At 38.4% G+C, this 26,454-nt stretch overlaps 1 protein-coding gene across 3 annotated transcripts; it reads left to right on the top strand.

Moving 5' to 3' along the window:
• The first annotated feature begins 7 nt into the window (after window positions 1-7).
• On the top strand, window positions 8-23,661 carry gmppab (GDP-mannose pyrophosphorylase Ab). Of its 3 annotated transcripts, XM_051706280.1 has the most exons (13): window positions 8-140; window positions 2,465-2,501; window positions 8,541-8,638; window positions 8,749-8,852; window positions 9,095-9,287; window positions 9,376-9,435; window positions 14,686-14,816; window positions 14,933-15,067; window positions 15,183-15,280; window positions 21,408-21,454; window positions 21,567-21,659; window positions 21,773-21,941; window positions 23,209-23,661. In XM_051706280.1, exons 3-13 carry the CDS (start codon window positions 8,606-8,608, stop codon window positions 23,307-23,309), a joined length of 1,164 nt encoding a protein of 387 aa, XP_051562240.1. In that variant the 5' UTR covers window positions 8-140; window positions 2,465-2,501; window positions 8,541-8,605; the 3' UTR covers window positions 23,310-23,661. The 3 variants fall into 3 exon arrangements, with proteins under 3 accessions (XP_051562240.1, XP_051562239.1, XP_051562238.1); XM_051706279.1 differs by lacking the exons at window positions 8-140; window positions 2,465-2,501 and adding an exon at window positions 3,458-3,762; XM_051706278.1 differs by lacking the exons at window positions 8-140; window positions 2,465-2,501 and adding an exon at window positions 3,868-3,961.
• The last annotated feature ends 2,793 nt before the right edge of the window (window positions 23,662-26,454 follow it).

The raw sequence follows: 26,454 nt of genomic DNA, 5'->3' as shown, positions 1-26,454 counted from the left end.
AAACTCCACTCTATAATAGGGTAATTGGAGACAGGGACACATTTCATGTCTGTGTGGCATCAGAGGCGTGGACCACCATTGCCATATTAGGGAAACACTTCCAGTGCACGGGCATCAGCACAGCAGAACAGAGCTTGGAGGTAAACATATAGCATCAAAATCTGATTAATTATCTCTATGTTAGGGGAACAAACAGTGTTAAAAATCTAAAATCAGCTACTGATCAGGCTTTAATCAGTTCCTGATTTGAAAATAACCGCATTAAAAGGCGAGAATGTCCCTTGTCAAAAATGTAATTAAACTTATTTTTAATCAAGAGAAAATTAAGGTAGATGGAGAGAGAACAGAGAGGAATGCACTCTCAGGCTCCTGCACATTTTAAGCACTGTTGTGCTTTGTACTTGGAGAGATACCAGAAAATAAGTGTTCCTGCTATTATGTGGGTGTTTGTTTGGATGTGCCTAACCTTTTGACCTCTCTAGAAATGAGGCCCCCTTATTGGACCATTTCGAAGATGCATTTTACTGATCAGAGTTGCATGTCTCCCACAGTTTATGTTAAAATGTTACATGGGCAGCCTTATATGGCTATGAAACTTTCTGTTACTCTGCTGCTCTGTGCGTGTTTTTGTGTGTGTGTGCATGTGGAGGATGGACGCAACACGAGAGTGTCTCCTCGATTAAATAGTTTCATCCTGTGCTGTTTTTGCTTTGGCAAAAAAGTGAATAACTTTCCAGTGCTGCTGGCTTGAAAAAAAGTATTTTAACTGACATCGCAAGAGCTTTTCAATTGATCTCCCTTACATTCTGTGAGAATCCAATCCTGGAAAAAAGACAACCATAATGATGAGATTTTTATGTATGGTCAGCTGTAGTATACGCTACAATTTTTTGCATGTGATGTCATGAGTGATAATGAAAATTCTGCATAATCTGAATCAGGGGAACCATCAGGGGAAAACACCAATCCCAGTTTCAGATAGCAAAATTGAGTCTCATTCTGATAAGGCACAAAACTGAACAACTCAATACCATTGTGTGGGTTTGAAACTCTAGTCAGCTAAATCTTAATTCTGTTGTAAATAATGAAACAATGGTAAAGGCTACATCATGAAAAGACCCCTTCGTTCTGCTCTCTTTTGGGAGTATATATTTGGCATTGCCTGCAGGAATATTAAGCAGACTTATTAGGAGCATTTTAACTACTACTCGTATGCATGTTTTCCTCAATCTTTTCCACAGCTTAACTCCACTGTAAACTTCTCTCTTGGCTTGGAATTTAGGCTCACGTGTCCTTGTATGGTTCACTAAAGTGTATTCAAGGGAGAAGACAAATACACTACGTAATCGTTTTAAAAGCTAATTCCTTACTGTGCAAAATATAGCCAAGTATAAAAGGTAATACATAAGAAAGAAAGAAAGAAAGAAAGAACAAATAAATCCTTAAAATTGGGATGGAATCATGAATATACTGAAAATGTTAATAGTTATATTAAATGTTTATGAGTAGTGGCTGCACATGATAACATGTCCATGGACTTTTGTTCATCAGCATGATGATTTTAGGTTAAATTATACATGAATAAATAAAGAAAATGAGTCCTGTAACAGGTCACCTTATGTTCATTCATTTAAAAAAAAATTTTTTTGCCCCCACTAATTTTATTTTAAATGGTCCTGCTGTGTGAGAAATAAATTCTTAAAACAACCAATATTCCATAGTCTCAATTAATATTAAGTCATAAATGCCGTATGCATAATAATTTTAAAATAATTTGCAAAATGCTGTTTAAACTTTTCAAAATTATTTTATGTCAGCTACCCTAATATATTACATGATCTTTATTAAACTTTATAAGTAAACGCAAGTTTACTCACACACACACACACACACACACACACACACACACACACACACACACATACATTTTGCATAGGCCACTAACTTCTAAACTAGTGTTGTTGAATTTTTTGCCGTCAGTTTTGTTAAATGTACAAAATAATTATTTGTTTAAAAACAGGCCAGAGTTTATTCATCTTTCCTTTGAGAGCACCCAGATGACAAACACATGCCATGATTTAAGTTGTTAATTAGATTTATAAGAGCTAACAGGACAAAAGATGGTACCTGAAGAACATAAACGTAATCATTTCCACATTTTCATCACAGTTTTCATTCCACCAACATTAAACAAATCTGCATTTTCAATAGGATATTTTAAAGCCACCACATAAAAGTCTTTAGGACTTTCATTACATGTTCTGGTTATAAGGCAACTCTTGCATCTAAGTTTCTCACCCACTTATCATATCGCTTCAGAAGACATAGATTTAACAACTGGAGTCATATGAATTACTTTTATGCTGCCTTTGTGTTTTTTGGGCCTTCAAAGTTCTGGCCACCATTCTGTTCAGACCTACAGAGCTGGAATATTCTACTAAAAATCTTTGTTTGTGTTCTGCAGAAGAAAGAAAGTCATACACATCTGGGATAGTATGAGGGTGAGTAAATTAATTTTTGAGTGAACTATCCCTACTGTATCTTTATCTACTGTAAACATAACCATACAGGCCAAACAAATGCACTGTCTCTCAAGATGGGTAGTTTCAGTGATGCCCTGGATAGAAGCACACAAGTCACACATTCCTTTTAACACATTTTACTTTCCAAATTTCCTCCTTTCTGTTGTATTATTTTAATACCTTCATTTACACTCTGAAACAGACAGTAAAATAACAGTGGGTGTGACAGGAGAGAGGACATCCCTGAATGTTCATGTCCACAGAGAAGTGTCAAAGGAATGCTGCTATACACTTTGTGTCTGAGAATGGAAAGGCTCTCATTTAGGGAAGGCACTGTTTACAGAACAGCCTGTGTGGTCTTTCTTCTTGTGACACCAGAACCTTATATGTCCATGGAGACTTGGACTTGCAGATCAATCAGCACCTTTCAAACCAATCGCGAATCGAGGCTTATGCATGACGTTCAACAATAGTTCACAGTTAAAAGCTATTTGCCATTGTTGTATAAAGCACACATAGCCACAGAATCTATGAAACATGACTAGACTACAGGATGAAGATAGCGCTTCCTGAATAATGTGGTCTCATTTGACCCAACTGTTTTCTTTATCATTTTCCTCTTGCGAAATCCAAAGAGGGGTAGCCTACAAGAAAGAAAGCATTAAGATGTGTTTTCTGTTATCTGTCAACAATGGCTGAATATTAGGAGGACAGAATTGTAATTTGTATTTAATGCCTGCTTGCTTGGCCTAAATATGGAACAACTGGATCAACACTCAGTATTGTACAAAAGTCGACCAAGTGCACAACACACGACTTCCAGTCGACGCCCTGCGCACACCTAACAGTCTTTTATTTTGTAATTTTCATCCGAGACAGACGATCAGAATAGAACTGCAGATACGTCATAGTGGGCGGAGCAGTGGGTGGGATGCAGTACAAACACTTCCGCTTTACTGTAGGCAATGGGTGGAATGAAACATCTTAGTATTGATTGAACAAGTGTACTACTCAGTTTTGCTTTATTATAAAACTAGACTTTGAAGCAGTTGGAAACTTTCCGATCGTTTTTTAAATAGTTTTACTTGAATCGGCTACGATAATAATAATAATACTAATAATAAAACTGACGGGATATAAACAGCGTTATTAAACCAGTATTTAATCGTCTTGAACAGTGAACTGCATCATAATTTGACGATGTTAAAAGCGATTATCTTAATTGGGGGCCCTCAAAAAGGTGAGACACTTCTTTTTTATTTTTTTATTGTATGACTATTAAGCCTATACGAAGATATGAATGAACTGAACTGTAACAACATTATTACATTACGATGACGTGGCGGGAAGGACGTCATACATGCAACTTCGTGTGACAGCATCCAACACAAGATACAACGTGAGAATGCTTCACAAGGGCATAAACAATTTGGTTTTTGGTGGGTTTGCAAATCACTAAGCGATTTAATTAATTAATTAATCTTAATTGTTATTAAATGAGTCAATGTGAGCCCACTTTAAACATTTTTCATAACAAATGTATTCCCACCACTTATGAAAAACAATGTGTTTAATAGAGGCCTTTAGCAGCTTGTTTAGCAGGTTGTAGTCCACAAACCCTGAAGAGAATTCACCATGGCTTTCCTCTGGATTTTCCTATGGGGTTTTATAATGGGGTTATATGCTGTAAAGATAATGACTAATGTCTTTGAAGTTCATCCTGGATTAACTGCAGAAGTTCACATAGATGCAGTGTCCTTAGTTATTTAGCTGCTGAAGGCTTTTGTTGACAATGAATTGATAGTCTATGTATTCCATTTTAAGAGTGTAGTCCATCATTAGACCAAGGTGATGCAGGCAGAGATCAGTGAGGTGCATCACAGTTCAACCGTCAGGTCATTTCGGTGAGGTCTGTCCTAAGTCCAAGGTTCAGGCAGTGGCATATGAAGTATCCCATGTCTTATGGTTGGAGTTGGCATCAGTTCATCCTCTGAAGTCCATCATAATAGACTGAAGTGATGTCTGGCTGGCACGGGCTGCATTTAGTCATCATCACTCAAAGGCACGTAGCAGTGGAGTCCGACACCAAGCAGGAACGGAGCTGGATTTGGCCGGCTCTGGTAACCTTGGGATATGAATCCTGAGGTTGAGACAGGGAAACAAATAGAATAATATTAGTGTAGATGCCATTACATTTTTTGCAGAGTTATAGATCATGAGAAATGTTTCTGGTTCCAGCAGACCTAACTAAAGCAGCCTAATTGTGAGTTAATGGATAAATTAAGTGTATGCCAGGCTAAATAGATGAGTCTTTAGTCTAGACTTAAACTGAGTGAGTGTGTCTGTGTTCTGAACAGTGTTAGGGAAAATATTCCATAGTTTAGGAGCCAAATAGGAAAAGGATCTACCTCCTTTTGTGGATTTTGATATTCTAGGAACTATTAACAGGCCAGAATTTTGCGATCATAATGAAAGTGATGGAATATAGCATGGTAGAAGGTCACTTAAGTACTGCGGAGCTAGACCATTCAAAGGTTTGTACATAGTTAACACAATTTTAAAATTAATACGAAATTTAACTGGTAGCCAATGCAATGATGATAAAATGGGGCTAATATGATCATATTTCTTGGTTATAGTCTGCACTCTGGTTGCTGCATTTTGAAGCAGTTGAAGTTTATTTATTGAACTTGCTGGACATCCTCCCAGTAATGTATTACAATAATCTAGTCTTGAGGTCATGAATGCATAAATTAGTTTTTCGGCATCAGCAACAGAGAGCATGTGTCATAACTTAGCAATATTTATGAGGTGGAAGAATGCTGTTCTATAAGCACTGGAAATGTGATTTTCAAAGGACAGATTGTTATCAAATATAACACCTAAATTCTTCGCTGTAGAAGATGATGTAACAGTACATCCATCGAGAGTCAAATTATATTTTAGCGGCTTATTTTTAGAGGTTTTTGGTCCAATAATTAGTACCTCTGTTTTGTCGGATTTGAGTAGAAGGAAATTTCTGGCCATCCAATCTTTGATTTCATTGATACACTCTGCTAATTTGGAGAATTGTGAAATTTTGTTGGGTTTCGAAGAAATATTAAGTTGGATATCTTCAGCATAACTGTGGAAACTTATTCTATGATTCCTGATAATGTCTAACAGGGGAAGCATATATAAGGAGAAAAGCAGAGGCCCTAAAATTTATCCCTGTGGCAGTCCATACTAGGGATGGGCATTTTGGTCATTTTGTCTACTCGAGTACTCATCAAGTACTCGAGGGACAATGACATGTACATAAATGTATATATAATAACATGTCTGACAAACATCTTTGGCTGCTGCATTGCATCTTGTTGTTCCAGTGTATCGTCTTCATTATTATAGGCTGTTATAAAATAATCTGTTACAAAATGTACAAAAGATTGCAGTCAAAATATAATGCATCATATTTTGTCATTATGTGAAGATTCACTGCCCAACTCAATGAAAGAATGTGCACAACACACTTCTGTCTGTTCTTCCTTCAGGTTACCATAGTAATCTTAGTAAGCGCGCAACAGTTTTTTTAGTGACTGTCTGAACCGTGTATTTTCAAATCATGGTTGGGTCAACAGGTGACGCCATAACCATCACGTTTTTAAATATGCGTGTTAAGTTGAAGTTCAGTTTTGAAGATGCTGCATTCTGTTCCATTTAGCTGCGCTCTGTCTAGCTGTTTGAAACACTCGCCTGCTGCGGTGAGTCCACTGCCACACACTTGGTGTTTGTGTTTGTGTGTGTGTCTCGCCAATTGTTCGCTCCTGTGGGGAAAGCCGTGATGCTCCATATTGTTGTTGCTGTGATTATTCTTGAAGCATTCCATTCAACTTCAGAGAGTTGGATTTACACTTTTTTTAACTGGGGAAAGTGTAACGGAATGACACTTTATGTCGGACTTGTGTCTTCAACTCCCATTTCGTCGAGATGCAGGTGTGTGTTACGTCACGCAAACATTTCGGCACCCAGGGCAGGGCGGTTTGCAGTCAGTGACAAACATTCACTTTTATTTAATAATATCCATTAACAAGTCGAAGTTCTTACATTAAATTATAATAAAACGTGTGTAGCAAATGTTCTGCAGACACAGGTGTTCAAAACAAGGTTAAATACACTCTCTTTTGATGATCATAATAATAGCATTGCAGTGTCGTATTTTAGTTTGGTTGCTATGAGACGTTTCTGACAATCAATGTACCCCTCAAAATCATAACGTAATAAATCTCAAAATTAAAAATAAGCTCCCTCTTTAACATGTTTGTGTTTAGTTGTCAGGTAATTGTCATTGAATTTCGAATTAAGTGAAATGTTACATCATGCATGATCACCATCAATCATCGTTTTCATGATCGATCATTGCTGCCGTTAAATTTTGTTTGATTTGACAATTTCTTGTTTACACAGACAAAGTTGTAGCGGTCTGCTAAACAGGTCTTAAACCATGCTAATGCAAGTCCACAAATGCCAACATTATTCTCAAGCCTATTCAAGACAATGTCGTGGTGTATGGTTTTGAAGGCAGCCATAAGATCTAAAAGCACTAGAAGAGAAATGCAGCCATGATCAAATGGTAAGAGCAAGTCATTTGTAACTCTGATAAGTGCAGTCTCTGTACTGTGATGGGGCCTAAATCCTGACTGAAATTGTTCACATATACTATTTCGTTATAGAAATGAACATAGTTGGGAGGACAGTACATTTTCTAGTATTTTCGACATAAACGGGAGATTTTAAATCGATCTAAAATTAGCCAATTCTCCAGGATCAAGCTGTGGCTTCTTAAAAAGCGGTTTGATAACTGCCATTTAATGGGCACACTATCAAGAGTTTTAGAGAAGACTGTATTTATATTTTCTGTTATTACATCAAGTTCTTCTAGACTTTTTGGCTTACTGAGTATATGAGATAAATCTGGAAGATTATTAGTGAAGTTATCTTTAGTGGTAGAAAGAATAGTTCTACCTGAACAATAGTGTGGTGAAGATTGAGTAAAATTAGTTGATCGCAGCATACAAGAGACGAGGTAATGATCTGAGATATCATTGCTCTGCGGCAGAATTTCTATAGTATCAACATCAACGTCATATGACAGAATGAAATCTAGCGTATGATTATGGTGATGAGTTGGTCCTGTCACATTTTGTCTGACTCCAAGAGAGTTGAGAATATCGATAAATGCTAATCCCAATGTGTCATTTTCATTATCTATGTGAATGTTGAAGTCACCCTTTAATTGTTAAAGCTCTATCCACAGTAACTACTAGATCTGATAGAAAATTTACAAATTCACCATGGAAACAGAATACAGCCTGGGTGATAATCTTTATAACTTTTAATTCACCAAGTTATGTGCACTTATTTAAAACACACTTTAGTGCTGGCGAGAGAAGAATCATGACCAAAGTTTAGTTGATGGAGTTTGTCTTCTAGATATAAAAACATCATAATAAACAAAAGGCAATTGCCGGATAACATGCTCTATACATATCCTAAATGCTAATTTTCTTGGAATGTTTTTTGAAATAGAGCCTGGTAACTACCTGGAAAATATTGCGTTTCTAACAGGATAAGTACATTTTAAGAAAATGCATAATATCTATCCAACAAATTGTCTAATTGCTACTTTTGCTGTCCAATGTATGTGTATTCTGTAAGATAGAGTCTGCATCATTTGTGTGTGTAAACATGTATGACCTTTTTGTATTTAAGTTTTATTTGTCTCCATTTGTAAACTGTATAAATACTGTTTTTCCCAATTTAATGCTAATTGTTTGTTTGTGTAATATGCAATAAATAAAAAAAATTATCCAACACTAATAAACTAAAATAAATTCAACTACAAGATAGAGTTTTTTTTTAATATTAATTAATATTTTAATATAAAATCAATTACTGGGAAATGCTATGGAGATTTAAAACCTAACATGAAACACACCTTATTAAAATGATTTTGTCTATTGTTTTTTCTCTTGTATTCAGGTACCAGGTTCCGTCCACTGTCATTCGAGGTGCCCAAACCACTGTTTCCTGTGGCAGGGGTTCCCATGCTGCAGCATCATATAGAAGCCTGTGCCAAAGTAAGGCTAACAGCACTGTTGATTGTGGTTAGATCACATGTAGAGTTTATTAAATTAAACATTATTGACAGTCATCAATATAAGTGCCACTTATTTATTCTCTATAACAGGTTCCTGATATGAAAGAGATCATCTTATTAGGTTTTTATCAGCCCAATGAGGAGCTAAACCGCTTCATTTCTTCTGCTCAGCAGGAGTTTAAAGTCTCAATAAGGTAAATGCAAGAGCAGTTCAGATCAATAGAAATCTTAAATTGAGGCTCATTTGGAGACTATTTTTTATAGTGTAATATGATTGCTGCTATATTGATATATTAATATTTTGTCTCCCAGGTCTGATCTTTATGCTGTCGCATGATTGGTCAAATGGAATTGCAGCATGAGAGGCATTTGCACAGTATTTCAGAGCTTAAACACAGAATGTATTTTTATGCATTTATTTATTTATTTTTTGAAGGTACTTGCAGGAGTTTGCCGCTCTTGGTACAGGTGGTGGTATCTATCATTTTCGTGATCAGATCCTGTCTGGAGGGCCGGATGCATTTTTCCTCATGAATGCAGACGTTTGCTCTGAGTTCCCCTTGCAAGAAATGCTACGTTTCCATCGTCAACATGGGGAAAGTCATTGTGGTGTCATTCTTGGAACCACAGTAAGTTTAAGTTTAATGAATGAAAACGTTGATATGTAGTGGATAATATAATCTAGGAATCTAATCCAAACTATTTTACTTGTTGCAGGCCAATAGAAAGCAATCCTTGAACTACGGTTGCATTGTTGAAAAGCAGCAAACAAATGAGGTAATAGGAATACAGATATTTGCTTCAATGGGCATGCATATATATATATATATATATATATATATATATATATATATATATATATATATATATATATATATATATATATATGGAAATGACCCTGCGTCTGTAATCATGTACTGTCAGATTATGTACTGCATTTAATGAAGGACGTACTTCTTAGTAGATAAAAAAGTACATTCTTTTGGTATGCAGGCCAGTATTATAAATACATTTCGGACATACTACATCCAGGGACGTGGACATTTTCCCGTGACTCTAATAATATTTATTTGACAAAAAAAAATAAAAAATTGCTGTGTGTTATAGTGTCACCTATGTGTTTGTGAGTGTGTAAGTGTGTATTTGTGCATGTTTCTCATGCAGCATGTTGTATAGTTTCACCCCTTCATTTCTGTGTATTTTTGTTCTGTATTGTGGCTGATTTATAGATTGTATTTTTTTAGTCTTTCCCATTCATTTCCTATGGTTGGTCAATTATGACCACGAACAGTAAAGGTGTCGCTTTTTTTTTTTTTTTTTTTTACGACTACTTAGACTTTTCGAATCAAGTCCTAATTTTTTGTGTGTGTTCAGATGGGAAGTGGATGAAAGTCACCAAGTCTTGTACCACTCAGATAAAGGAAACACATGTAACGTTGGTTCCCTGAGATGAAGGGAACGAGACATTGCTGGAAGCACTATGGGGAATCCTTCTTAAACGACCTTGTTGAAACCCTTATTCAATCACACCAATCCTGTGATTGGCAATGGTGTCTGAGCCCTGCCCCGTCGGGCGGGCCGTTGGCCTATATAAGCGGCCGCTCAGTCACCATTTCTTCAGAATTTTCTGACCGAGGGACAAGAGTAAGTCACTCGTATTATGAAACTCTGAAGTAGTAGTTCGGCCAGCTTTCGCAGTGTCTCGTTCCCTTTATCTCAGGGAACCGAGGTTATATGTGTAAACGGAGACGTTCCCTTTTGATTCAGTTCACTCGACATTGCTGTAAGCACTATGGGGAATGTAACATTATGTGACGTGACATTACATTCCCAGAGTTATAACACTAAATAGAGATATTCATAAGGAGCCACAGGTCGATGACTTATAAGTCATATTAAAATGTACAACCCCAATTCCGAAAAAGTTGGGACAGTATGAAGAATGCTAATAAAAACAAAAAGGAGTGATTTGTACATTATATTCACCCTTTGCTATATTGAAAGCACCACAGCTACAGATGTTTTACCTTGTGAATTGTATATATATATATATTTTTTTAAATGTACAGTAATTTCAAATCGGATGATTGCAACATGCTCCAAAAAAATTGAGACGGGCAATTTAAGACTAATAACAATTTGACGAGTTGAAATAACAAGGCGATGTGAAACAGGAGATGTTAAACAGGTGAGGCAATTGTGTCATAGTATATAAGGAGCATCCAACAGCCTAGTTCTTCAAGAGCAAGGATCGTTCAAGACTTGTCAATTTGCCAACAGATGCTTCAGCAAATAATCCAGCACTTTGAGAACAATGTTCCCCATAGACAAATTGGAAGGATTTTGGGCATTTCACCCTCTACAGTGCACCATATATTTAAAAGATTCAAGGAATCTGGTCAAATCTTGGTGTGTAAAGGGCAAGACGAAAACATCTTCTGAATGCGCATGATCTCTGATCCCTCAGACATCGCTGTCTTAAAAAATATCATTGATCTGTATTGGATATCATGAACATGGGCTTGGGATAACTTTAGTAAACCTTTGTTAGTCAACACCACATGCCACTGCATCCACAGATGCAAGTTAAGATTTTACTATGCAAAGCAGAAGCACTACATCAACACTGTCCAGAAGTGCCACCGACTTCTCTGGGCTCGGTCTCATCTTAGATGGAAAGTAGAACAGTGGAACCGTGTTTTTTGGTCTGAAGAGTCCACATTTCAAAGCGTTTTTGAAAAACACAGCCGTCGTGTTTTCCGGGCCAACGAGGAAAAGGACCATCCAAGCTGTTATCAGCGTCAGGTCCAAAAGCCAGTGTCTGTATGGGCCAGGGGTGTGTCAGTGCCCATGGCATGGGTAACTCACACATCTGTGAGAACATCATGAATGCAGACAGATATGTACAAACTTTGGAGCAACATATATTGCCATCCAGCACCATCATTTCCAGGGATGTCCCTGCATTTTCCAGCAGGACAACTTCAAACCACATACTGCCTGGATTACAAGTGCATGGCTGCGTAATCAGAGAGTGTGGGTGCTAGATTGGCCTGCCTACAGTCCTGACCATCTCCAATAGAGAATGTGTGGCGCATTATTAAGCATACCAGCCAGAAACGAATACCCCATACAATTGTGCAGCTAAAGACCTACATAATGAATGAATGGGGGAAAATTCCACTTTCTAAACTTAACAAACTTGTGTCTTCAGTGCCCAAATGCTTAATAAGTGTTATTAGAAGAAATGGTGATGTTTCACAGTGGTAAACACTCGACAGTCCCAACTTTTTTGGAGCGTGTTGCAATCATCTGGTTTGAAATTACTGTACATTTTCAAAAAAACAATAAAATTCACAAGGTAAAACATCATATTATGTGGTTCATATAGATTGAATAAGGGTTTCAACAAGGTCATCTAAGAAGGACTCCCCATAGTGCTTACAGCAATGTCGATTGAACTGAATCGAAAGGGAACCATTTTTATTACATCCGAAAAATGGATTTTGGTCAAAAATGTCCGAACAGTATAGGAAGGTTAAACAAACACCATTTAAGCACAAGGAACAACTTCCTTGGTATATATACAGGGTTCATGCAGAGTCTTGAAAGTTGCGAAAATGCTTTATTTTCACTGTTAGGTTTTCAAGGTTTGAAATATGCTTGAATTTTGAATATGTTCCTTGAAAGTGCTTGATTTTTCCTTAGATTGTTGACAGTTATAAAAGATCTAAAATAATTTCGGATTTGAAATAGATATTATACAGTTGTTATGTTTGTGGTGTTTCATCAGTGTGGGAGCGCACGTGTGCAGCTCCGCATCTTGCTTTGATGTTGTGCACACATGGAAATGCTAGTCTAAACTGTGGTAGATTGGTGGCAAAAAAATCCGCCATCATCCTCCTGCTTCCATCAACATGCCAGAGTGCCGTTTCAAAGACTGCTGGTTGGACATCAAGACAAAATATCTCTATGCGGAGAAGCATTCAAAAACAAGTGTGCAAAAAAAAAAAAAAAAAAGATGCCAATGGATGTTTGCACTTATCAGCACTAAGACACTCTGAAGGTATAAGCTGAGACAAAGATTTTGTTAAAAATTGAATTTACTTTGGAATAATTTACAATCAGTAGTATCACATGAATACTTAAAAGGAGGGCAGAACGCCAAAGTATGTGATCAATTAAATATGTTAAATGTAAGGCTGAGTTAATCAAAAATAAAATAAAAATCGCGATATGAACCAGTGCGATTTATTAAACCCCCTAAAAGGCTGCGATTTGATTAAATAAATGTACTTACAGTCTGGATTTACATTGTGCAAAAAGTGAACAGCCCACACAAACTCCATCCTTCTCTGGAGTGTTCTGACTCTGAGTTGGTTTGCTATTAGTGCATGGTGCGTTTTTCGTAATACGTGCGTTGAGAATGCAAAGTGCTACGAAATCACTTTATTTCCACGTAATTCAAAACGTTCTTGTAATAAGGAGGAGGTGGCATTTCACCACATTGTAAATGAGGAGCATGTTTAAAAAACTATGCAAGAAATACAAATGTCAAAAAAAAGGCTTGAGACTTTAATAGGACCAGTGCTGTGTCATGTAATGAAATTACGACAGAAATATTACAGTTGTACTACAATCAAATTAACATATTCAATAATCATTTAATATTATATTACAGTAATATAATATTACAGTTTGCTTATGAAATCTCTTAAAAGTTATCACAGACGTCCCTTCATGACGTTTTAAATGAAATAATTTAGTATAATTTGTAGGTAAATGTTGTTTATTCATCGGCTGTGTATTGATGTGTTGGTAGGCCTACATTTACCAATTTTAAAATGTATATATTATTATTCCATGAGCTCATTAAGTGGAAAACATGATTATTTTAAAATTACAGAAACCCTGTTTTTCTGATAAGCAGTGTTACATGTTCTAAGGCCTTGTTGAATGTGTGCCCTATCCTGGCTGTACAATTATCCCTTATATAATTTAGCTGGTAGAACAGCTGAAATCACTCATATTCATAATAACCTAATATTCTTCACATCAGTCTGATAATTGCAGTCATGTCTTATACTGGTGTGGGGGAAAACAATCCCATCACACTAAATGTATTTCTGCTGCAGATGTGCATGTTTACAGGTGAGATTCACATGTGTCTCATATTTTGTCACTTAATAGCTTGTATTTTTCGAAGCAGTTTTCTTTTAGCCTTTGTTCGAATAGTTGGAGACAAAATATTAGTTTTAAACAGCAACAAAAAACGTTCTTTTAATTTTCCACATGGAAATGAATAAGTAACTACAGTAACCAGGATTTGTATTCCACCACAGTAAATCATGCCCTATAACCGATGCTGCTGACTGTATCTATTATACGTGTTAATGCAAGACTTTGGTTGTTATCATATTAAGGATTCAAGTCTTAGCTGTTTTAAAGGAATTCTTGAAGCTTTCATTTCTATAGATTTGGCAATGTTTGAAATCACAAAGGATGCTTTTTTTTATCATTGCATTTTTTCAAGTAACATTTAGAATTAGATAATATTTTAAGCTTCGAGGTGCTTGAAAAAGAAGATCAAGGTACCTTGAAAATGCTTGAAAAGTGCTTGAATTTCACTCTTAAAAATCTGTATGAACCCTGTATATATCACTTACAGTTAAAAAGGGCTGCCCAAATTGTGGTTCTCTGAAGTTAAATCCAGCCTTTTGACCGTGACGTCTCCTCAGCTCCCAAGGCATTATGGGATAGTAAAGTGTCCAGTTGATGTGCACTTCAGATTCTTGCCAGAAATAGAAGGCCATCTGGGTACTTCTCAGGTAGTTTTATGAGTACTGAGGTTTTGGACATACTACTCCATTGGCATATTGTTTTTGGCATATTATATGCATGAGTAGGGATGTATGCATATTACAACACAGCTTGAATGCCAGACAATCTAGTTTGATTGTTTTCATTTAGATGAAACTTAATCTTCAAAATAATTTGAAGTATTCTAATTATGATTTTTTCTTTCAGGTGCTCCATTTTGTCGAGAAACCCAGTACATTCGTAAGTGACATTATCAACTGTGGCATCTATTTTTTCACACCAGAAATTTTCAGCCATATTGGGAAGGTTTTCCAGAGGAACCAACAAGAGAGGCTCCAGTGAGTGCCACTGACATAGTTCCGCCCCTAAACCACTTTGTGGCTGTATTTAATTTACTGTAGAGGTTTATATAATAGTCGGTCAGTCTGACCTGTTTATGCTAAAACACCCATAGAGAAGAGCTCACTTACAGCAGACAGATGCCAGAGGTGATTCATCTGGAACAGGACATCTTTACAAGCCTTGCAGGACAGAAAAAACTCTATGTCTACAAAATCCAGCATTTCTGGAGTCAGATCAAGTCTGCGGGGTAAATGAAAAATACTATCTTTCTCTCAGTCTTTCACTTTTTCCCAGTTTTCCAGTTTTATCTTCTACCCTCCTTTTTCTGCCACTGTTTTGACGTTATATAATGTAATTGACAGGTCAGCAATATATGCTAGCCGCTTGTACCTCAAACAGTACCATCAGACACATCCTGAGAGACTGGCCACAAACCAAGATGGAACCCCAAAAATAATAGGTAGAAATATGCTGCAGAAAGTATTCATTTTCATTAAGTATACCTCTATAAACCTGAGATTATTTCATAAAACAGAATTTATCAACATTAGTATGGGTTTGCAAAATAGAGGTTAAAATGATATACTTATAGAAATGTGTCAACTGGATTGTCTATATCGCTATTATGCAAAACGGCGCCGCAAATAATGGACCCTTTTCACACATCTGCGTTCGCAATGCAGAAGTCGTCATAGTTGGGTAAACGCAACTTTTTAAAAATGTCGTTCCATAAGTGTTCCTTATGTGAGGGACATTTCCCACCGTCAGTTCAACATGAAAGCTGCGTTTGCTGTCTGGGCCGCACCCACGCAGAGGCAGCTCTCATGGAAACAGACTGCCCTCTGGCTTCGCTCGTGAATCGCCCTCATTCTGAGGGACGATCCAGCCTCCTGCGCCCTCCCACCCGCCTCTTCTGTGACTTCCAAGGGATCACACAAGGAGGCACGGTGGGGCTGTGAGGGCCAGCAGGATGAATTTGAGGTGGACCTCATGCCGGCAATCTCCATGTACTGCTACATACAGTATGTGCATGACGAGATTTGGCCCTCTGCAGGAGCGCACAACGTCATCATGTTCGGCGGTTCTGCCACTGGGGATGATGTTATGTCTCTCGCCGCATCTGGTGAGTGGTCAATGGAGGACGTTCCCCCAGCGAGGGCGAGGAGCGTGCACGTGCCACTGGCAAGGAGATGCTTCGCATCCTTACAAGGGTGGTCGAAGAGCTCGGTCTCGAGTGGTCTCCTTCAGAGGAACCAGAAAAATCTCGCCTTGATGAATGGTTCCTGCAGTCCGGACGTCGTCAAGCGACAGCGTTCCACAGATTTGCCCCATTCTTCCTGGAGGTTCATAATGAACTGACAAAATCCTGGCGCGCTCTCTATTCAGCTTGCTCGCACAGCGATTCCACTCTCCTCAGTAAAGTGGACCACGGGGAAGACAAAGGTTATGCCCAACTACCCCCTGTGGAAGAGGCAATGGTGGCATATCTCTGCCAAGCGAGTAGCGGGGCGTGGAAATCAAGCCCCGTTCATCCTTCCAAGCCGTGTCGATTAACTTCCGCACTGGCTGGAAAAGCATACTCAGTGGTGGGCCAAGCTGGTTCAGCAATCCATGCGATGGCGGTGCTCCAAGTTTTCCAAGCTAAGCTCCTCAAGCAAATGGACGAGCAAGGCTATGATTCAGAGATGTTCAAAGAGCTCCGCACAACTACAGACTTAGCGCTGCGAGCCACTAAAATCACTGCATAGGCCACTGGCAAGTCAATGGGCAAACCTGGTGGTTTTGGATCATCACATCTGGCTGACCCTTACGGAAATGCGTGTTGCGGAAAAAGCCACTCTCTTTAATGCTCCGGTGTCTCCAGCCGGCCTATTTGGCAGCTCTGTGGATAGGTTTGCTGAGCGCTACTTCACGACTCAGCAACACTTGCAGGCTATGAGACATTTTATGCCAAAATGGAGCAGTACTTCATCACAATCCGCTCGCTCCTGCTCAGTTTCGGGCCAGCGCCCGGCTAAAAACCCCACACCTGCTGCCTCAACACCACCAAAAGTCATCGCAGAGCCGCCAGTAAAGCCACGCAAGCCGTGACCCAAACGAAGGCAGCCACCTCAGCATGAGCCCCACGCTGATGGGAAAAACCCCCCGTGCAGCAAAAGCACTCCTGACGGGCACAGCCCTATGAAGCGGAATGCAGAGCTCGCCATTCCTTCCGGACCGGTCCCGAAGAAGGCTCGATTGGAGACACACAATGCTGTTCCCCTCTTCCCCACTGCTGTTTGTCAGGAAAGGAATACTGTTGTTTAAAATGTTGCTTATGTGTCTCACATTCAAATAAAGAATCAAAAAAAGAGTACAGCGCTTGTTGCACATGCATGAGATGCTCACACTTTCTCAAAGAGCTCTTTTCCACTTCAAAGCCCACACATTATGCGCAACCGCTTCCCAATTGTGAGCACCACGTTATATCATATAATGAACGAACCAAATTGCCCTCTGTCCCATCACGCGGACGCATGGTGAGCTCTTATAGCAAAGAAAAACGGCGGGCTTCGGCCAATTTTAGATAATTTTAATCGAGCACTTACCCGTTCAAAATGATTACTCAAAAACAGATCTTATCGCACGCCTGCCCACGCGATTGGTTTGCGCTGATAGATCTGAAAGACGTGTACTTTTATGTAAAACTTGTACCACATCACAGGATGTTTTGAGATTTGCGTTCGAGTTATCCCTGGCTCCTCGCATGCATTTTTAACTGCCTCAACGATTGGCTATTACTGGCCCATTCAGAGGTTCTGTTATGCCAGCACAGGGACTTATTGCTGAGCGAGCGTGCGCATCTCACGAGTGAGTGCGTTCAGGCCATTTTCCAGTGTCTTTTTCACTGAAAACTGGGAAGAACACTTCCACTGGAGCTGTTTGGAAAAGCACTGGGGCTTATGGCGGCAGCATCCGCCATCATTCCATTAGGTCTTTTACACATGAGACCTCTTCAGTGCTGGCTCAAGCACCATGTGTCACGACATGCCTGGCGCCAAGGACGCATGCGCATCACTATATCGTGCTGCTGTCTAGCTGCTCTAGCACCTTGGACAGCTCCTGCCTTCTACCAGCAAGGTACCATGCTGGGGCAGATTTTCAGGCAGAAAGTGGTGAACATGGACACTTCCAACTCACATTGGGGGGCAGTGTGTGATGGACGCCCAGCTTTCGTCACCTGGACAGGCGCGAGGAGGGCGTAGCACATCAACCTCCTGGAGTTTTCCTAGCCTTGAAGGTTTTCAGTCCGAAATAACTAATTATCATGTTCTGATTTGCTCGGACAACATTACGGCCGTCTGAATTACGGTGCGGAACTATTGTCATGCCAAGGAGCGATGCCGGACATATAGAGACTTCATCCTCAGACTGTCCAGAGGATTTGGGAAATATTCGGCAAAGCGGAGATTGATCTATTTGCCTCCGTGGAGAATGCTCACTGTCCCCTCTGGTACTCCAAGTCTCAAGCTCCACTAGGAGTGGACGCAAGGGCCCACAAATGGCCTGCGAAACGCAAATACGCGTTTCCCCTGGTGTGCCTCCTTCACTCTGTCACGCAAAGTCTGAAAGAGAAAAGTACTGGTTTTCAGAAATGCTGGAGATTCTGGACAGCCCTCCATGGGAAATACCGCTGAGGAGGGATCTCCTCTCTCAAGTTCAGGGCACAATCTGGCATCCCCAGCCCAAGCTGGGTAACCTGCATGTGTGGCCCCTGAACGGAGCACGCTAAACATGCCAGAACTGACTCAGCTGGTTATGAACACCATTTTACAGGCTAAAGCACCATCTACGAGATGCCTTTATGCACTGAAACGGAATGTGTTCAATAATTAGTGCTTTTCATGCGGCAAAGACACAGTGAACTGCCCCATACCTGAAATTCTTATATTTCTTCAAGACCGATTGGATGCAGGGCTTACTCCATCAACGCTCAAAGTTTATGTGGTGACTATATCTGCATATTACACACCTGAAGCCAGCACCTCTATAGGCAAACATGATTTATTCATAAAGTTCCTTAGGGGAGCGAGGCTGCTAAATCCCCGTCGCCTAGCTACAGTCCCAACTTGGGACCTAACTTTGGTCTTTTTGCCTAAAGTTTTAACCACGCCCTTCAGAGCGCAGGTGGTTCACCTTCAAGCCTTTTTCCCTCCTCCATTTAATTTGGTTGAGGAAAAGTCTTTGCATTTGTTATGCTCTGTTCGAGTGCTACACACATACGTTGAGCGCACCCGCCAGTTCAGACTGTCTGACCAGCTATTTGTGTGCTATGGAGGATGCAAGAAAAGAATGTCCGTCTCCAAGCAAAGACTTACTGGATCGTTGATGTGATCGCCCTGGCTTACGAGTCGCAGGGTGCGAATTGCCCAATTGGTGTTAAAGCACACTCACTTAGAGGCATGGCCTCTTCATGGGCATGAACGGATGGTGTATCCTTATAAGACATAAGTTTTGCAGCTGGATGGCCTTTTCAGAACACCATCGCAAGGTTTTACAACCTAGACGTAACATCTCTCTCATCGCTTGTCCTTTCTGTCTAAAGCACTTGCTATTTCGTTGGACAAAAATATATTTATGCCCCTCTTTTTAAGTACAGGCTTACCATCATTTTACACAACTGCCTGCATTCAGACCGTTGTATTTCCCAAAGTCACAAGCACTTTCATTATAAATGAAAATTCCTTCCTGACTGGGTTCGTGAAGGGGTTAATTCATACTATATGTCTATAGTTCATATATCCATTCTGAGTGTTCCCCTCCTGGCTCACTATGAAGGTCATTCACTTGTGGCATACTCATGTCAGTCACTGTCAGCTTAGTGACGCATGTCAAGTGAACTGAATCGTAAGTGAACGTCTAGGTTATGTATGTAACCTCGATTCCCTGAGAGGAAGGAAACAAGACATTGCGTAAGCTGGCCGTACTACAGACTCAGAGTTCTTTGAAGTGCGAGCGATGCGCTCTTTGTCCCTCAGTCAGAAAATTCGGAGAAATGGTGTTTGTGTGCCCGCTTTTATACCGGACATCTTCGCGCCTACAAGGGCGGGGCTTAAACACCATAACCAATTTTAGAATTGCCGTTATTGTAGAAAGGTTTCAACTAGGTCATGTAGAAGGACACTCCCCATAGCGTCAGCTTAGTGATGCAATGTCTCTTTCTCTTCATCTCAGGGAACCGAGGTTACATACGTTACCGAGACGTTTTCACAGTCCTTAAGTTTTGTATTTAGGTTTGGAGACGTTGACCGCATCATTCATCAATGGTTAAATCTAAACTCAACAAAGGTTACAAGTTGTTTTTCGAGGGTTATCTGCACGAATACGAAGGTAAGTCAATAAAAATAAATTATTAATGAGAGGTTGTGCTTTAAATCAACAGGCACATATTTATGCATTAAAGGAACAATCTACAAATCTGTAAATTGCAAAAATGCAAAAAAGAGGGCACAGTTAACAAATCTGTGAGTTGTACCTGGTGAAACTAATACCTGATGGGGGTGACGCAGGATGTGAAGAAGTGGAGTGATCTTACTTCTAACTCTGTCAAATACACACTCTCATGTTGGTTGTGATGTGTAATCATTCCATTGAAACTGTGACGGTACAGCTCAGATTTAAAAGGGTTTCACAATTCACAATGTGAGCGACTGGTGTAAGTCTTCATCTTGCAAATACTGTCCACAAACGAAAGTGCTTCCTCATTTAATAATGAAGTTATCTTCTTCACGTTTAATTGCCTGAACCCACAGGGCTTGTAAAAAGTTCAGCATCTTTTGGAAATTCATGGGAATACAAATCCGGATGTCTAATTTTAGAATCTGCACAAATAGGAACACCGTAGTGGCACTGGTTATTACTGTTCTTCCTGATCGGCGCCATAGTTTATCCAACTACGACGACTTCCGCTTCACAAACGCGGTGGTGTGAAAAGGGTCAATTACAAGTTGTTTTTGCATGTGGGCTTTTTTCTCATGGTAACTCTCTCGCTCTCTTTCACTTTTTCACACTTAGTTTGTCAAAATGATTGTAAATGTTTGGAATTATCCGTCAATGTTAAAAGAAAAATTATAAATAAAAAGCGATGATTTTGTTTCAGAATCAAAGCAAACACTTATATTGTTTAACTAAAGAAGCCTAGTTTGGATTGAGAATTCCTGCTGAGGATGAGATAAAACAGATTTTTTTTTTTTTTTTAACTAAATTTAATTATTTAATTTAATGGGTTCATTAGAATGTACATTACTGTTCAAGAAACTAAATAAAAGGTTTTCAAATGTGTGAAAGGTCTACCATTACTTTGGGCATTAATTAAAAAATAAAAGGAACTTTCATTCTTTTTCAGACAATTTTGAATCTCTTTTTCATAAGAATGTGTATGTTGTGATATATTTCTTATTGACCAAATGATTAAAAAATATCACAAATAAAGTTTTGCGTCTATCACCTAACCCTAAATATTAGTATGTCACTAAATAGTTGTATTATTTAAATTCAATTTAGTACAGCTAGAAAGTCACTGAACCTTTGTTGTGGTCCACCTTTAGGAGATGTTTACATCCACCCTACAGCAAATATTGACCCCTCTGCTGTGGTAAGAACATGGATAACCTCAAACACGTAGATTTGAAGAATGTAGATGCACATGGATCACAAATAATTAAATATGTGCTTCTGTATTGTACTTATTCTATTTTTGTCTTCAGCTGGGTCCCAATGTTTCCATTGGGAAAGGGGTGACAATTGGAGGAGGTGTAAGAGTGAGGGAGTCCATCATTTTACATGGAGCCATATTACAGGTAAAGTCAGTCAGCATAGTTGTAATGTTCACATTTGCAAAAAAAGCAAGTGGACATTAGAAATAAAACTGATAATAAAATTGTCAAAGTAAAAATTTGGATTCCTCTTTCAGGACCACTGCTGTGTGTTAAACAGTATTGTTGGGTGGGACAGTACAGTGGGGAAGTGGGCAAGAGTGGAGGGAACCCCAAGTGACCCGAACCCCAATGACCCTTATGCCAAAATCGACAGTGAGACATTGTTTAGGGATGGAGGACTGACTCCATCTATCACCATCCTTGGTATGAAGCTTTTGCCTTTGCAACAATGTAGAACTAACATAGACAGATAACTTGTTCAATGTATGTACAGTAGTTTAGAAATGTGGAGATGATTTAGATATATTTATGTATTATGTAATTTATTGTATTATTGCCAGTGGCAGTGCTATTATTTAGAATCCAGATGGCTTGGGGGTAGTAGCTCCTGAGTGAATCCAAGTTGCTTTAGGGTTTGACTGACTGCAGTAATTAGAAAAGACCACTGTTCGGGAGGCTGTAAGCTTTAAAGGGTAGTTCACCTTAAAAATGAACTCTCATCATTTACTCACCCTAATGCCAACCCAGATGTGTATGACTTTCTTTCTTCTGCTGAACACAAACAAAGATTTTAGAAGAAAATCTCAGCTCTGTAGGCCATACAATTCAAGTAAATGGTGGCCAGATACAGTATGTGAAGGTCTATAAGGCATATAAAAGCAACATAAAAGTAATCCATACTACCCCAGTGGTTAAATTCATATCTTCAGAAGCGATATGATAGGTGTGGGTGAGAAACATAATTATTTAATATTTTACAAGTTCTTTTTACTATAAATAGTACTATGGATTACTTTTATTCTGCATTTGCATGCTTTTTGGAGCTTCAAAGTTCTGACCACCATTTACTTGCATTGTATTGACCTACAGAGCTAAAATATTATTCTAAAAACCTTTGTTTGTGTTCAGCAGAAGAAATAAATTCATACAGATCTGGAATGGCATGAGGGTGAGTAAATGATGAGAGAATTTTCATTTTGGGGTGAACTATCCCTTTAAGAATTCTTCTGGCTTTAGTTTGCCTGATGTTGATGTCCTGCAGTTTGGGAAATGCAATCTTGCGTGATACTCTGCTGACCTTTTATCAGCAGGTCCTTGGCCTTGCAGTCTTTTGAGATGCTACTTCCATACCAGACAATAAATGGCAGGATGCCTTTAATGATAGAATCTAGATGTAACTGGCAGCAGGTTAGCTGCATTGCAACAGAAAATTATTTTAACAGTGCTAGAATAATTCTATGGTGAATACTATATATATTTATAAAAACAAACCTAGATCCAGATTCAAGTGGTGCTGTTTCAGCAATTGTTAATAAACAAGGTGTGATTGTAGATGCTGTCCAATAGGTGGAGCTGTTGCTTTAAGATATAATATCAACCAAGCATCTTACCGCATTGTGCTACTGCATTTATTCAGCAATACTTTTTCCACGATAGGAAATCTACTCTTCTTTCTCTTGTTTCCTTTCAGGCTGCAATGTCAGTATTCCATCAGAAGTCATCATTCGAAATTCTATTGTCTTGCCTCATAAAGACCTCAACCGAAGCTTCAAAAACCAGATTATTTTATAGAAGATCTTCGCCTATGACTTCCTGAGTTAAGACATTGGGACTGCACAAATTATTGTTAAATGTTTATCATTATTTAATTTTATAAATGTTGTATTTTGTATTCAAAGATCAGAGACAATGTATTGATCAAATTGTATTGTAAAAATTAATGAGGTGCATATTAGGGTAAGGAATAATTGGAATTTCATACTCGATGTTATGCTGAAGCACTGGCCTTGTCCACATGCAGTAACACAACACAGCATAAATCTGTGTGGTTATCTAATGTGTATTTTTTTATGCCAAAATGAGCACAGATTGATGCCTGATGTTTCTGTAATTTTAATGAAAAAATAAAACTGAACGTAATCCTGTCAAATGAATGTGTTTTACAGTTATACTCTTGCTATTGAAGTTTACGTTTAGCCAATTTTTGAGCTACAAACAGGTACAAACAGATTGAAACTGGCAGGGCCATATGGGTTACCAGTTTGACTAAAGGAAAACACAAAGAAGAGATTGACATGGCTGTGGTTAAATGTTTTCTTTGCCATATACTCTGGGCTTTCATAAATTCCTCTGTGGCTTTCTCTCAGCAAGGAAAAATGCAGAACAATTTAGAATTTATGCAACACACATATGCTGTTTAGTTTTTTTATATAACCAAATTACAACTGCTGTGCATTTGAGATTGCACTGACATTTTCAAAGTGTTTAGACTTTCAAAAAAAAAACCTATGAACAAGATCACAAAAGTAAATTAAATCCACCTGAAAATGCCAATAGCAGAAAAGCATTTTGTCTGGTCTCCTAATCACACATTAACTTGAATGGATTTGTTTGTGTGGGAGGCAGAATGACATATAGTTACAGAAGAAACTCAAAAGGTTCTTATACACAGGAATATAACTGGGTGAAAAGAACAATATAATAAAATTACTATAACAACACTATACATTTCCTACAACATTTCTACAGCATTACCACTAAATTTCTACAACATTGCTTGAACAAATGTGCTTTATGTGCCTTGTTTAATGACGCAGGCAACTTAGCAGGACTGTGGTCTCAGTAGTTCTCCAATATGTTAACAGTGTAGATACTGGGTTAGGATCCATGTGCAGAGTCTTACTGGAGGAAACCAATGGCAAACAAAGTTAAAAAACTAAAATCCAAACATAAACTGTGGCAACAAAAAAATATTCCAAATAAGCGAGTACTCAATTAAATGGATACAAGAGCGCTCAGAAACACAAGTAGTGTCTAGCCTGATTTTGCAAAACTATAGTTGGTAAATATCTTTAACATACAGACAAACAGGACATGTAAAACCAAGTTGATTAGAGTAAATGTCAGAAGTTTGGGAACATTGACCTCTGCTGGTGAATTTGACCCTCACATAGTCTTTGTCTCAAGAAGATATTTTAAACACAATGTCACAATGCAGCTTTTAATGTTCAACAAGTATAACACAAACATTTTTTTTGTTAATTTGCCATAAGAATATCTAATTTGATACTGCCTCAAACAAAACTTTCAATAGTCTTTTAAAGATTCTGCCGAATCCAGCAATCTTCCTAGGAAGTGCTCATTGTAGCAACCAGGTAACTTGCAAATAAAACTTTCATGGCAGACTGATAAACACCTGTGCAGATGCACCTTTTCAGCCATCTTGGTTCTGGAAGTGTTAATCCCCCCAACAAAAATCCATAGGGATTTCATTAAATCCTTCATAAAAGCATTCTAAGCCATGAATCAAACCAACCAGCTCTGAGGTGAATCACAAGATTTACAAGCTTTGATTTAGAGCAAAAAAGTATTTCAAAATTGGACAAAAAGATGACGGTACAAGACTGTGTACTTACCGTCTTTCAGGAGGAAATGAACTACAATCCCATGAAGCATTGCAAATGATGTAACCTAATTAAAAATTATGGAAAAATATAAAACTTGGTTTAAGGTTGTTGATTATAAGTGTAGAAACAACATATTTATATTTTATTGCAAAATATTCAGATATGTATATACAAAAATAAAAGTAGTTTGAGAGTGTATACAATTAACAACCTCTGAGTTTATGGTAGGTCTTTATGGTAAGTTATTGTCAAAAATAAATTTGTGTATGGAGAAAGTTAATGAGATTTTTACAGTCGGTAACCAACTGTTGCGCTCTATTGCATAGAGGCCAGCCAATCAGATTTTAACTTGTGGATTTTGCCATCTCTAACCATTTAGTGGACTATATGCATCAGGTAATCCATGACTATGAGATTAGACATGACGGTCCTTTGGACAGAGCAACCATGGCAGTTCATATTCTTGACCATTAGGCTAGGGAAGGATCTCAGGCTAATTTTTATGGTAACTTGCATTAGAACTCTGTTTAACTTTCCCTTATAGTCAGGATACATGAAAATAAATAAGTACAACAGAAGACCAATTCCTTGTACTTAAACACTTTAGCATTAACTCTGACAGAAAATTGGAGTCTACTATTTTTTTCTTTCTTGAAAAGTAATCACAGAGTACCTTCTAAATGAGAAATAATGCATCTTCACTATACAGATAATATGCAATTCAGAGAGGTGACAACCTCCTCCTTCCGTAAACATGTTGATTATTCACAGTGTGGATTGGGTCAGGAGAGGTTTAAAGGCTCTTTTGTGTGCAGATTCTTGTGGCTTTATCTTTACTCTCACTCTGCTCAGACACGGCACATAATTCCAGTTTGGAAATAGAGTTCTGTGTTCTCATTTAAAGCTTTTCATGTCAGATAAAAATAAAAAAATAAGTAATTCTGCTGGTTGCTATGTATATTTTTTTGCTTGAGAGAAAGACTGGGAAAGAGAGAGAGAGAGAGTGCATGGCATGGATGCATAACAGCCCAGACCCATAATTGTGTTATACAGCCAACAGAAACAAGGGATATACTGTGCAGAGTATATTGACAACAATAAAGTAATCAATAACAAATTAATCCATAATTCATAATACAAAGAGTAATACTAGAGTCATGATCATGCAGACAAGAATAATAATGAACAGCTGGGAAAGTGAATGCTCAGAAAGACACTAGCATACAGCCAAAGCTCACCAAGGTGATATAAGTGTGATCATCAAAAATAAGAAATAGAGACAAGACGTAAGTGAAACAGTTCCCAAGTAG

This window comes from Myxocyprinus asiaticus, chromosome 9 (genome assembly GCF_019703515.2).
Source record: "Myxocyprinus asiaticus isolate MX2 ecotype Aquarium Trade chromosome 9, UBuf_Myxa_2, whole genome shotgun sequence".
In the NCBI taxonomy this organism is placed as follows: domain Eukaryota; kingdom Metazoa; phylum Chordata; class Actinopteri; order Cypriniformes; family Catostomidae; genus Myxocyprinus; species Myxocyprinus asiaticus.
This window is presented reverse-complemented; position numbering and strand designations above follow the sequence as displayed.

Coding starts and splice junctions, on each gene's coding strand:
- gmppab (XM_051706278.1), top strand. CDS start 3,883: ATGCAACTTCGTGTGACAGCATCCAACACAAGATACAACGTGAGAATG. Junction 14,817..14,932: donor AACCAACAAGAGAGGCTCCA/GTGAGTGCCACT, acceptor AAACACCCATAG/AGAAGAGCTCACTTACAGCA. Junction 21,455..21,566: donor ATATTGACCCCTCTGCTGTG/GTAAGAACATGG, acceptor TTTTGTCTTCAG/CTGGGTCCCAATGTTTCCAT.